Genomic DNA, 12,471 nt, shown 5'->3' with positions numbered 1-12,471 from the left:
GATATAGCATACTCTGACTGTTGTATGCACCATGCATGGAAAATTCCATTGTGTAGCATTTAAAAAGGTCCTCACAACCCATCTGCCATTTTTAAATACATACACACCACCAGGCCAGGGTGGTTTTACTCTGTGTGAAGAACTGGAGCCGGTGTGGGGCTGCTTGTCACACATGGAGTAGAAGCAGCCCAGTCTAACAGTGTCTTAGTGAGGACAGTTTAGCTTCCCCAGAGAACAAGACCATTTGTAATGTTGTATAAATCTGAAGCCATTTACCTCTAGTTCAAGTTGGCAGTACAGGTTTATAAGGGTGCTCCAGTTTTTAACATCTCCTTTGAAAGAGGACTTTGCTAGAAGAATGGGCAGTGTTCTGTGGCCAACACCAGCTTCTAGAGTAATAATAATTGAGTCAATGCTCAAGCCTAATTTTTCTCCTGTTAAGACTATCTGGTCCGTTTCACTCTTTTTATTTTCCTTCTCATTTTCTTCTTCAAGAAACCACAATTTTAAATCCTTTAAATCTTTCTTTTTCCAAAGATCTGGCGGAACTGGACTAGGGGCCTCACTTATTGATTCTTTTCTGGAAGTAGACAGTGCTGACGTTATGGTGATCACTGTGTTTATAATAACGGGAGAGACCTGTTAAAAAGCAGAGAAAAACAGAATTGCAATCAAATCCTGGAATTTGGACAAGAAATAATGAATCACATTTATCAAACTAAGTGCATTAGTAAGGAGGTGTAATGTGTATCAGAAAAAGGGCACAAGTGACATGCATAATATTTATGAAAGACTTGCGCCATTTTTAATTATGAATTAGTTTCTTTTTTTAAGACCTGAATCTGTCAGGTCCGCGGGACTGACGGGTTCAATGACAGCAGGTCCTGCGTTTCTCTGACACACAGGATCAAGCTGTTATCGATCACATCTAAGTTCATAATTTAGACGTGATAGATTACAGGTGGATCCTGCGTGCCGGAGAAACGAAAGTTGCACCAATCACACTATTCCCCAGACCAACACACACCACAGTCTCTGGTAGCTATTTTTTTATTTTATTTTTTTTAAATCAGTCTCCGAGCCACACCTTGGGGTACCTGGCTCAGGTAGGTAACACCCAGAATGGAGTATGGGAGTGACCTTCCCACCCACCTACAGTAACTCCTAAATCCCAGACCCAAATGGCTTCAAATCAACTTCAAATGAATGGTTCATCATGGACTGAGTTGGTCCACCTGAACTAGAGCTGCTCTGTTAGCTTTTGCTCATATGGGGGGTAAGTGGGAGACCCCATTCTAAGATTCCCATATGCCCTAATAGGGCATATGGAAAAAAGATGTCTTTGTGAGACAACCGCTTTAAAAAGGGTTGTACATTTACGTCACATCGAGTTAGCATGTTTAGAGAAGTATTTTTCAAATTTAGTCACATTTTTGTTTACCAGCTATGTTTACAGTACATTAATGTTTGATATTCAAACCTCAAATATACAATAGAAAACCGCTTACCTTTAACATGAGTGATTTTATTGAGAGTTCTAAATTCTGAGGACCTCCATTAGATTGAACATTTTGGAAAAACACGTCACATGGCTGTAAAATCTGTAAAAACAAAACATGGTGTGTTGGGACCACTAACTTGCTTTTCCAAGTCCCGAAGAAAAAAAAAATAAATACTGCGGTTCGTGTCCATATTTAGGCGGATTTACACGAGCGTGTGCATTTTGCGCGCGCAAAAAACGTGGCATTTTGCGTGAGCAAAAGGTACTTAACAGCTCTGTGTGTCTTCACCATATGATGCGCGGCTGCGTGATTTTCGCGCAGCCGCCATCACTATGACACTGTATGTTTGCACGTGGTGCTTTTCTGTTTTCATTCATACTTCTTACTGCTGTTGCGCGAAACACGCGCTTCCCACGGAAGTGCTTCAGTGTGCTGCACGTGATTTTCACACACCCATTGACTTCAATGGGTGCGTGATGCGCGAACAACGCAGAAATATAGGACATGTCGTGCATTTCACGCAGCCGACATACGCTGCGTGAAAATCACGGACTGTCTGCACGGCCCCATAGACTAACATAGGTCCGTGCGACGCGCGTGATTTTCACGTTCGTGTAAATCCGCCCTTAGTTTATCAAAGTCCACAGAATCAGTTACAACATGAATAATTTCTCTTTGGAGAAAAGCGTGTTAATATGTTCACACGTTAAAAAAAAAAGGGTGTTCTGTGAATTACCGGAATTACAGATAAGGAGCTGGAGAAATACAGTGATAAATCACATTATTTTTCTCGCTATGGATTATCTAGCATTTCTATCTGACTGGTATAAAAATATATATGATGTGTAATTGTTCTCTTTCAAGTAGTTAATGCCTGCTCCCATATAACTGTATAACTAGGCATTTTAACTGTAAATACATTAAAGGGGTTTCCTGGAACCAATTAACTATTTCACTGCACATATAAAAAGAATGTAATTTGCAATATTCTTACGTTTTGATTTAGTTTTCTAACACCCGATACCAGCGTCAGTCATGCAATGTGTCTCCAGTTGCAAAATCTATACTTCCGGCGCTACCCCGTACATGACCTTTGACTTCCATTTTCCGGCCTGCTCAATGTACGGGAACGTCATTCCTGACGTCACTGCACACTGAGGGAAGGGGTGGACCGGATACTCTTTCTCCAGCGTCTGAGCATGCGTGGTTGCGATCATAGCGCGTTTGACCGACCTTGCTCCCAGCGCATGGCATGCTGGGAGAAAGGCAATGCATGCTAGGAGCGGACCGGAAGCGGTTATAGGAGGCATGTAAACAAAGTGCAGAGTGTAAAGAGAGAACGTTTAAAGCACAGAAAAAAACAGAAAACTTGGAAAACCCCTTTAACTTACTTTGTCGCAGCCTTTGGTTTCTGATTAAATGTCGGCAGCATACCGTACAGTTAAATAATCCTCTGTGTTTTACAATGCATGTGTATCTGTTATATAGTGTAGCTGGAAGTTCACCTTAGCCTTCTGAATACAGGACAGACCATCGAACAACTGCCTTCATCAGATATAACTGCCTCATGCCAATGATCACGATCACAATTTTGCAGAGAAGAAAATTTAATATAAATGTTTGCCACAGGGAAACTATAAGGGTAAGTTCACACAGAGCAGATATGCTGTGTAAAAGTACACAGCGTATCCGCCCTGGCGGCCGCAGGGTATTCCGGCTGAAAAACTGCACCAAACAGCGGTGCAGTTTTTCGGCCGGAATGTCCACTGGGGAAAACAGAAGAGAAAAAAAAACAAGAAACACCCAAACTTACCCACTAACATCCTGCAGACCGGCCTGCTAGGATGACGTTATTGGCTGCAGCGGTCACATGGGATGAAACGTCATCCCAGGATGCTGGCCTGAACGAAGAAGTACAGAATTCTGGGTAAAATTTATATTATTTTATTTTTGGCGAGTTGCGATTTTTGCGGTGGAATCGCAGCTTTTCTGCCACAAAAAAATCACATCATCTGAAATTTGATGCGGGTTTTACCTCCCATTGAATTCAATGGGGAAAACCTGCAACAAAAAGCCGAGATTAGGCAAATACAATTAACATGCTGCGGATTTAAAAAAAAAACAAAAAACGCACCGCAGGTAAATTTCTGAGCATTTTTTTCTGCTTATCGTTTACGCAGCATGTGGATGAGACTTATTCAAATCTCATTCACTATGTTGCTACTGTATTATGCTGTGGACTTTCCTCAAAGAAATTAGTTGCAGAAAATCCGAAGTATTTACACTGTGTGTGTGAACCCGGCCTAAAGGTAATAAAAGTCAGACGTGAAGTCAGTGAGGAAAGAGGTAATGCCAAATGCTCTATGGGATTTGTAGTAGGATTGCTTTTAATTGCTGGTAAGTATTGATGTAAAAAGTAAATAATAATGCAATATATTATCACAATGCAAAGATCCATTCATGTCAAACTAACTAGATCACTTGGACATTCAATTAAACACCTACTGCTTTTCATTTTATACAAATATAAATAACAAAAACTTTGTAAATCGGACATCCTTAGGCCCCATGCACACGACCGTAAAAATTGTCCGTAATTGCGGACCGCAATTACGGACCCATTCGCTTGTATTGTCCACGGACACCTTCCTGTTTATTTACGAAAAGGTGTATGGGCCGTAGAAGTGTACCGCAAAAGATAGGACATCTTTTGTTTTTTACGGGCCGTGCTCCCATACTTTGTATGGGAGCACGGGCCGAAAATGCGGGCGGCTGTCCGCGGCCTGTGATTACAGGCACTAAATGCAATGAAGTATAAAGAACTAGAAAAGGATCTTACTGTGGTGATCTTGCCTTCTCTTTTGTCTGGCAGAAAAGGACAGGCCTTCACGTGTAAGTCTTTGATTGCGGCGGTCATGTGCTGCTGCTCCGGACTGTTCTTAATTGAAAGTTCGCACTGTGTTGTGAGTACAAGTGCTGGGGCATCTGCTCTTGACAAATCAGCCACAAACACAAACTCCGGGTTCTTTACCACTACATTCATTTCCATTCTAGATACCTGTCGAATGGGAGCTAAAGAAACGGTACAGATTTAGTTAGTTTTTTTACACAGGACTGCAGGTAGACATTATGAGAAGATGGATTACTGTACCTGCTTCTTTGCTTGTAACAGATGTTGGTTTGCTGCTTCTCAGTGCAGCAGAACTTTGTTCATTTGCTTTAATAAAAATGTCTGCCACAGTACACAAAAACTCCACACTAGTACACATATAGATGTCACGAACAGTCACATCCAGCAGTGTGCCGTCCCTGCCTTGCTTGTAGCAGACTTCTACCATGACATTTTTCTCAGATCCACGCTTCATTTCCAGCATTCTAAAAACAGATTCATGTAGATTTCAGACCTGGTTAGCATTGCATAATTAATATTTTACATCTACATGTGGTTGTGTACTTCTAGTACACATGCTCAAAGACCCAGCAAGTATTACACTGGTCTCGCAACCCATTCAATTTTACTTACATCAGGTCCATAGTGGCTGTGTTTGCCTACAGAAAATGTTCAGATGTGGCAGGGTTAAGCATTATTTACAGGACTATTTGGACAATGCGTAGCCTATAAATATTTAGACAGGGAGCAGTATGATGTCAGACTTTGCCGATTTGCTCCTGCTGCGAGTGACAGCGAACTTGACTTCCTTGGCCACACCAAGTGTGGCTGAAAGGGATTCAAGGTAAGTAAAACTTTGAGTGGGAAAGCAAAGCCGAAAACACTACAATTAAACTTTAGACGCTAACTCCACTAGTCATACCACTTGTCTGTCATCTAATAAAAAAATTCTTTGCAAATATAGCTGTGCATTTTCCAGTTTAACCCTCTTTTCTGCATGTTCTATTGTCTCTCCCCAGCAGTCAATGACTTCCTGCATCGGTGACCATTCTGACAATACATGTAAGGGCCTGTTCACATCAGCGTCGGCAGTCGACTGCGCTATTGATTCCGGCGGAAATATTGAAACCTGCCGGAACAGTGACAAACGGAAACTATTAGCAATGTTTCCGTCACCATTGATATCAATGGTGACTGAAACGGAAGCGGTGGTTTCAGTATGACTTTCTGTTGCGGGGTTCACCCGAAGGAAACCTCAAACGGAACCCCGGAACGGAAAGCCAACGCTGATGTGAACAGGCCCTTATAGGCACAATAGCTGTGGCCACCAGTAATTCCTAGCTGGAGTATTTTATGGAAAGACTCCCACTTGGCTCAGAATAGCTCTGCTAATGTTGGCAAGGCTAGAACAGGCTTTGGCTGACTCCCATTAGAGGACGGTGTGGGGATCTCCTGAATGATGTCCTATTGCTATGATTACCTTGCAAAACTTATTTCAAAGTATCGAATGATAAAATTTTGTCAAAGCTGATAGGTTTTATATTGCAATAAGCATTTAGAACTTCGTTCTACACATACACGTACAAAGTAATAACCATGTCACCAGCCTCTGCCGACTCCATTTAAAAAAACTGATGTCTAATGTTAGAAATCTTTACAATCTCTGGCAGCATTTTCAGACCGAGACATACTAATAAAAAGTCAGGCCTGAATATTAATTCTCTGATTGGAGGGTCCCTCAAATAGCATAAATAAAACAAAACTAGTACATTATAGAGGGAGAGTCTTATTACAGTATTACTTACTAGGGCTTTCTTCGTATTTTTCAGCCCACAATGCATAAAATCTATTTCCTCTTTTACTGTAAGAGCTTTGAATCACAGTGGATTTAATGAGGTTCGTTTTCACACTGATCAATAAAAAAAGTCTAATGCTTTGACATTAGTCTTTCAACTTAGTGATCTCCTTTCTTTAGAACTATTACAGATAAAATAATTGAATTCATAACTATACACCCCCTCTAGTCACTATATAATATAGGCACCTTTGACTGAGATCAATCAGCCTAATCTCCTGTGCGTGTAATAAGGGTTCCAAAATGTAAAATAGTTCAAATATTATGTAGTGACCTTAGTATGTTACAGTTCTTATATTTTTATTTTCCTATATAAATATTTGTATATACCCTGACTCTAGCTGCCAAATAAAAGCACTAAGGCCCTATGCACACGAACGTATTTTTGCAGCCGCAATTCACACGCAAATCTGCGGGTGAATTGCAGCCCCATTCATTTCAATGGGCCCATGCACACGACCATGTTTTCCACGGTCCGTGTGTTGCCCAGGAGCCTGGACTGCAAAAAGAACTGACTCGTCTTATTACGGCCGTGTTTTGCGGTCCAGGCTCAAAGAAATGAATGCACGCGGCCATGTGCACGGCCTGCGATTTGCGGGCGGCCGCGGGTAGCACTCCGCAGCCATCCGACCCGCAAGTTGCGGCTCGTGCACACCACTACGGTCATGTGCATGAGGCCTAACAAATTCTTATTTAATTTACACGTTTGGTTTTTGCTCAAAATGACCAAATAGGACTCATTTAGTCACTAACCTCTGTACCACATAGTAAATTTATCTTTATAACAAAAAGAACTGGTAGAGGAATGCAAAAAAAAAACAAAACACATTTGCCACTTTTTCTAACAAATATGGTTCAGACAAAATACATATCAGCCAACAAGTAAACAGACTTAGGCTGGGTTCACACGAGCACATTAACGTCCGTAATGGACGCACGTATTTCAGCCGGAAGTCCCGGACCGAACTCAGTGCAGGAAGCCGGGCTCCTAGCATCATAGTTATGTACGATGCTAGGAGTCCCTGCCTCTCTGCAGGACAACTGTCCCGTACTGTAATCATGTTTTCAGTACGGGACAGTAGTTCCACGGAGAGGCAGGGACTCCTAGCGTCGTACATAACTATGATGCTAGGAGCCCGGCTCCCTGCACTGAGTTCGGTCCGGTACTTCCGCCCGAAATACGTCCGTCCATTACGGACGTTAATGTGCTCGTGTGAACCCAGCCTTACTGATCCATTTCATATAAAAAAAAACATTAAGCAGTACCGTGGAGTTGCCTTCTGAATAGCTTGTCGCTTATCATCCAACATACAGTTTGTAAGTTTAACTACAGCACTCATGGATCCATCAGAGGACAATTTGACAGCTGTTGAAATCAGACCCAACATGAACTCTGCAAGTCTTAAACTAATATCCCTTTCACTGATGTTTTTCTGTCAATAGAGGAATAAATAGTTACACAATTGTCTGAAGAGTAGGCCAAAGAACAAAAGGTTACTCTTAAGGTGGCCTTACACAATAAATGCTCGTTCGGCCGTCAGTTTTTTCTCCTGACTCCCCATGGACATGCACGCTTGGCTCAGCCGAGCATGCATGTTGATTTCTGATTTTCCGTTGAAACCAAAACATTGGGCATGTTGAAATCTTGGGTTAGGCCAAGTTCTGTCTAATGTGTATGGGCACCTTTAAGTTTCGTTTCTCATTTCAATCATTATTACCAGAGGAGAGCTTGGGCTGGAGCTATACAAATTTAAAGTGAGTGAGTCAAACTGGAAATCCAGCTTTAAAGTTGTCTTCACTTTCATAGGCATGTATGTTTCAACGACAGCTGCTGTCACCACCGTAGTCCCTAAAGATAGATAACCAAAATGAAAAATATAAAGTTTTTCACTCTTCTGAGTAGTGTTTCTCAAGCATTGCATAAAGTACCGTAATCCAAAGGCTGCTATTACAATAGGCAAAAGTAATATACTATGTATCTGCTAATATGTAGTACGTGTGTCATTCCTTAACGTTCAACATATCCTGAGATGTGTGGCGCGAGATAACCAGCTAAAAAAAAAACCACGGGATTTCTTGATACTCTGTCACGAGATATCTATGCTATATGTGTCTATATGTGGCCATGCATTGGTTATGATGTGAGTAATAGCCTATCAAGCATTTGGATAGCATGTCGCGATATTGTATTGAAATGGTTTCAAGAAAAGTTAGAGTTCTTAACCAAATTCAAGAAAAAGCATGGGTGGACACACCTGTACAATCTATGCCTTTTTAGTTTGTTATTAGCGCAGATATTAAATGCAAATGATGAGATAAGCGGAGACTAGAACAAATTACCTGTATTGATAATTATTCTGAAAATACTACTGATTAGACGACAAAAAAAAAATCCCACATCTGTTCCAAGGCTTCATTTCACGTTTGGCAATTAGCATTTCATACAGAGGGGCAAAGCCATTCATGGTCTTTATTATAAACTAAAACAACATAATTATTATCAGACTTGAGTTGTAATGCGAAGGTACCTGAGGTAACGTGAGATGGGCTGTTCCCATGACTGCTTGAACTTTCACTTTTATTTTTCTCAGGATCGGATTTGTCTGAGGTTTCTCCTAGATTTTCATTCAATGTCCTGAGAATGATAGTCAAGTCTTCCTGCCCCAGAATAAGCTAAACAGAATGCAGAACAAATGTCATACTTTTAATAATGGTATTATCTGTACATCATTTAGTGTGCTGATGGCTTGTACACCCACATTTCCCTTTCTTTATTGTAAGATACACTAAAGAAAATGACACAAAAGATTTTAAGAAATATATTACATGATTTATCATCACATTACTGTCTCTGGGTGGGTGGATAATCTTCTTTTGGGTCAAAGCCCTTGAGGCTCTGGCTAGACAGGCTTGTGTACAAAAATATACAAAAGCCATTATTTACATCAATTTCAACATAAGAGTTTTAATGCTATAATCCCCATAACAGTACTTCTGCTGCAATTGAGACCTACATTCATTGGCTTTAGATGTCCAATGATTTTTATATCTGGAATATCATTGTACCAGGCAGCGGCCAAATTACGCTCAATTGCGATGTCCAAATTTAACGGCTGGAGCAGTTCTATTTCTGAAATCAGCAATCCATTTTCAAACACGGTTCTGAGAAATGAATGTAAAAAAGAAAAACATGTAATTTTCAGTGGGAATTTTTTTTTTTTTTTTTAAAACAATTGGTAGGTAACATACGGACATGTGGTAGCTACACAAGGAACATTAAAAAGTTACCGCAGTGAACATTATCTTTTTAGTTACAGACCTGTATAACTTGAGATCACTCAGTTTCACCATCATGCAGTCAATCACAGGTGGAAGATTACTGCGACTTTTTAGTGTTACAATAGAAAAATGGTTCTTTATGTTGATGAAACCAAAATCTGCTACCAGTACATTTGTAGATGTAGAGGACTGGGGTACAATCACAACAGGGGCTTTAACGTTAATGTCCAAGGCAAGTCGGAAACTGTGCTGGGCCAACTCTTTCACACCACTAGCGGCTTTCTCTGCAGCAAGTACTGTGGCTTCAGTTAACGCTTCCTTAGCTGCCTGGAAGTTATTTATGAAAGCCTATAAGAAATTAGAAGAATCTGGAGTTGCAAAACCAACGCACAATCAGTCGTAGAATAATTCAAAAAGAAAACCAAAAGTAATTTACCAGCAAAGATGAAACAAATTTGTTGACAAAAATAACTTGTATGCACCCCACTGTCAGGGTGATGGCACTATCCACTATGTTCATATCACTGTAGGCATCACCTTCAGTAGCACCAACGTAAGTGACCATTTTAAAACTAAAGACTTCTTTTCCAGTAATGTAAACAGCCTAAAAGAGTTAAAATTGGAAAAAATAAATTATTCTTTATATATATAAAAAGACATTAACAACATTCACAACAACTCACCATTCAAGTATACATACCTTTTTATATTGGGCATCATAATCAGAATCTAGGATAACAATATTTTTTAATTTTGCCAGCACTTCTGTTGATGTTTTCCTCATTACCACTTCAGAGTCCAGTCCTATATTAAAAAGCTAGTGTAAGAAACGAATACAAAAATGCAACATTGCCCCTTGTATTTTTTGTATAGGCAAAAGCGCCTTCCATAGAGAAAATCAGAAGCATGTTTGAATAGAAGATAACATATCAAATACTAATGTAAAGCTGAAAATAGTCATAAAATATCTGAACAGGCCTGTTATTTCTATAGAGGGAAAGGAATAGACAACTCCTCGACAACCCCGGAGCCACAAATCATCGAATCGGAGAAAGCCAACCCGTTTGATCCCCTGTTTTTTCAGCTGGGAGAAAGTCAAGCTATCCCCACAAACATTAAGTTGGTGGTGGATTCTGTCAAATGTGTTGGAATCTACTAAGAAAAAAAATCTGATTTCTATGGCCATCTTAAGAAATCTGCAATAGGCAATCATTAGTTTAATACTACAATATCCTTTTTAAAGTCAGAAATCCACACTGGAGATACCAAAATTTTGTATGCAGATCTAGATTTCCTTAGGTCTTGAGGTTTCAATAAATGTTAATCAAGTTAGTCATTTACCATTTTTTATATGGTCTTGAGAACCAGAATTGCATGGGCAGTATGGGTTTTGGCTTCTTGCCCCATTCACATCACGTTTTTGCCCTTCGTTTAGCGTATGTGTGAGTATACATTTTTTTTTTTTTAAAGAATGAAATAGCATAGTAGACTATCCTATTCCATACAAAAGCATACTGCTAAAAAAACTTATACTGTGTGGTATATATATTTATTTTTAACATGAGAGCCTATTGGTGACGTATGCCACTGTATGCCAATCAGTGGCAAACTGTAAACAACAAAAAGGCAGTTTGTTGTAAAGGGGTAAAATTGGGCTAGGCAAAAAAACTTATTTAAAAATGAAGTAGTTTGAATTAAAATCGGATTGAAAAAAATAACGAAATGTTATCTTATTGAAGGAACTGTGATAAAATTAATGTTACTTTACCTTCAATACTTATTTCTGAAATTTTACATTTCTGTTCTCGTATGAAAACACGTAGGCATGACAACTCAGCACAAACATGTAGGCCTATAACATCATCATATTTTGATTTCTTCAGTGCTAGAATAGATACAAATCAAAAATCATTGACATTGCGTATATATGTTTGCAGTTTCTTTCACAGCAAGAATTTTAAGTAGGCTTCCATACTTTGTCTTAAAACAGCAATAGATTCCCCGAGAAAAACATAATTTTCTTTACTTGGCTAGAGTTTGATATTTAGGTATTCACGTCCCAAGGCGTGTCTTACTTAATTTCTTTATTGGACCCTCTCTTTTTTCTTCTTCCTCCTCATCTTCATCTACATCATGGACCAGCTGCTCAGGTTCCTTGTTTTTAGACTGAGGCATGAGATTGGTCACAAAGTTTATTGTACTCAGAAGAGCCTCGGTGTGGAGATAGACATCCAAAGATGAGAAGTTCACCTATTTAAAAAAAAAAAAAATACAAAAAAAAAAATATTTGTCACAAATCAGGTATTTGTTGTGCAAATACCTTAAAAACAGCATTTCACTGCATCTATGTTTTTGTTTTACATCTTGTAAACCACATTTAACCCCTTCAGGACTGAGCCTGTTTTGGCCTTCAGGACGAAGCCGATTTTTCAAATCGGACATGTGTCACTTTATGTGGTAATAACTCCGGAATGCTTTTGCCTATCCAAGTGATTCTGAGATTGTTTTCTCGTGACATATTGTACTTTATGTTAGGGAAAAAATTTGTTCGATAAATTCAATATTTATTTGTAAAAAACACAAAGATTTAGAGAAAATTAGCAAAAATGTGCATTTTTCTAAACTTAAATGCATCTACTTGTAAAACAGATAGTAATACCACACAAAATACTTACTATTTTATATTTCCCATATGTCTACTTTATGTTTGCATCGTTTTTTGAACATTCTTTTATTTTTCTAGGACGTTACAAGGCTTAGAACTTTAGTAGCAATTTCTCATATTTTCAAGAAAATTTCAAAAGCCTATTTTTTCAGGGACCAGTTCAGTTCTGAAGTGGCTTTGAGGGCCTTAGATATTAGAAAGTCCCCATAAATCAGCCAATTTTGAAAACTGCACCCCTCAAAGTATTCAAAACAGCATTCAGAAAGTGTTTTAACCCTTT

General features: G+C 39.3%; 1 protein-coding gene across 1 annotated transcript in view; it reads right to left on the bottom strand.

Moving 5' to 3' along the window:
- The window catches only part of VPS13A (vacuolar protein sorting 13 homolog A), a 249,923-nt gene that overhangs the window by 97,950 nt on the left and 139,502 nt on the right, over positions 1 to 12,471 (bottom strand). Inside the window, exons 29-41 of the mRNA XM_075828295.1 lie at positions 11,602 to 11,776; positions 11,295 to 11,411; positions 10,227 to 10,330; positions 9,963 to 10,130; positions 9,567 to 9,874; positions 9,262 to 9,409; positions 8,776 to 8,920; positions 7,966 to 8,096; positions 7,514 to 7,680; positions 4,654 to 4,877; positions 4,342 to 4,574; positions 1,509 to 1,601; positions 277 to 639 (exon numbers count right to left, since the gene is read on the bottom strand). Of these exons, the coding sequence (XP_075684410.1) occupies positions 277 to 639; positions 1,509 to 1,601; positions 4,342 to 4,574; positions 4,654 to 4,877; positions 7,514 to 7,680; positions 7,966 to 8,096; positions 8,776 to 8,920; positions 9,262 to 9,409; positions 9,567 to 9,874; positions 9,963 to 10,130; positions 10,227 to 10,330; positions 11,295 to 11,411; positions 11,602 to 11,776 (2,376 nt within the window). The remainder of the gene's footprint in view (positions 1 to 276; positions 640 to 1,508; positions 1,602 to 4,341; positions 4,575 to 4,653; positions 4,878 to 7,513; positions 7,681 to 7,965; positions 8,097 to 8,775; positions 8,921 to 9,261; positions 9,410 to 9,566; positions 9,875 to 9,962; positions 10,131 to 10,226; positions 10,331 to 11,294; positions 11,412 to 11,601; positions 11,777 to 12,471) is intronic.

The sequence above is a fragment of the Rhinoderma darwinii genome, chromosome 1 (assembly GCF_050947455.1).
Source record: "Rhinoderma darwinii isolate aRhiDar2 chromosome 1, aRhiDar2.hap1, whole genome shotgun sequence".
In the NCBI taxonomy this organism is placed as follows: Eukaryota; Metazoa; Chordata; class Amphibia; order Anura; family Rhinodermatidae; genus Rhinoderma; species Rhinoderma darwinii.
Note: the sequence above shows the minus strand (reverse complement) of the source record. Positions and strands in the feature narration are given on the sequence as shown.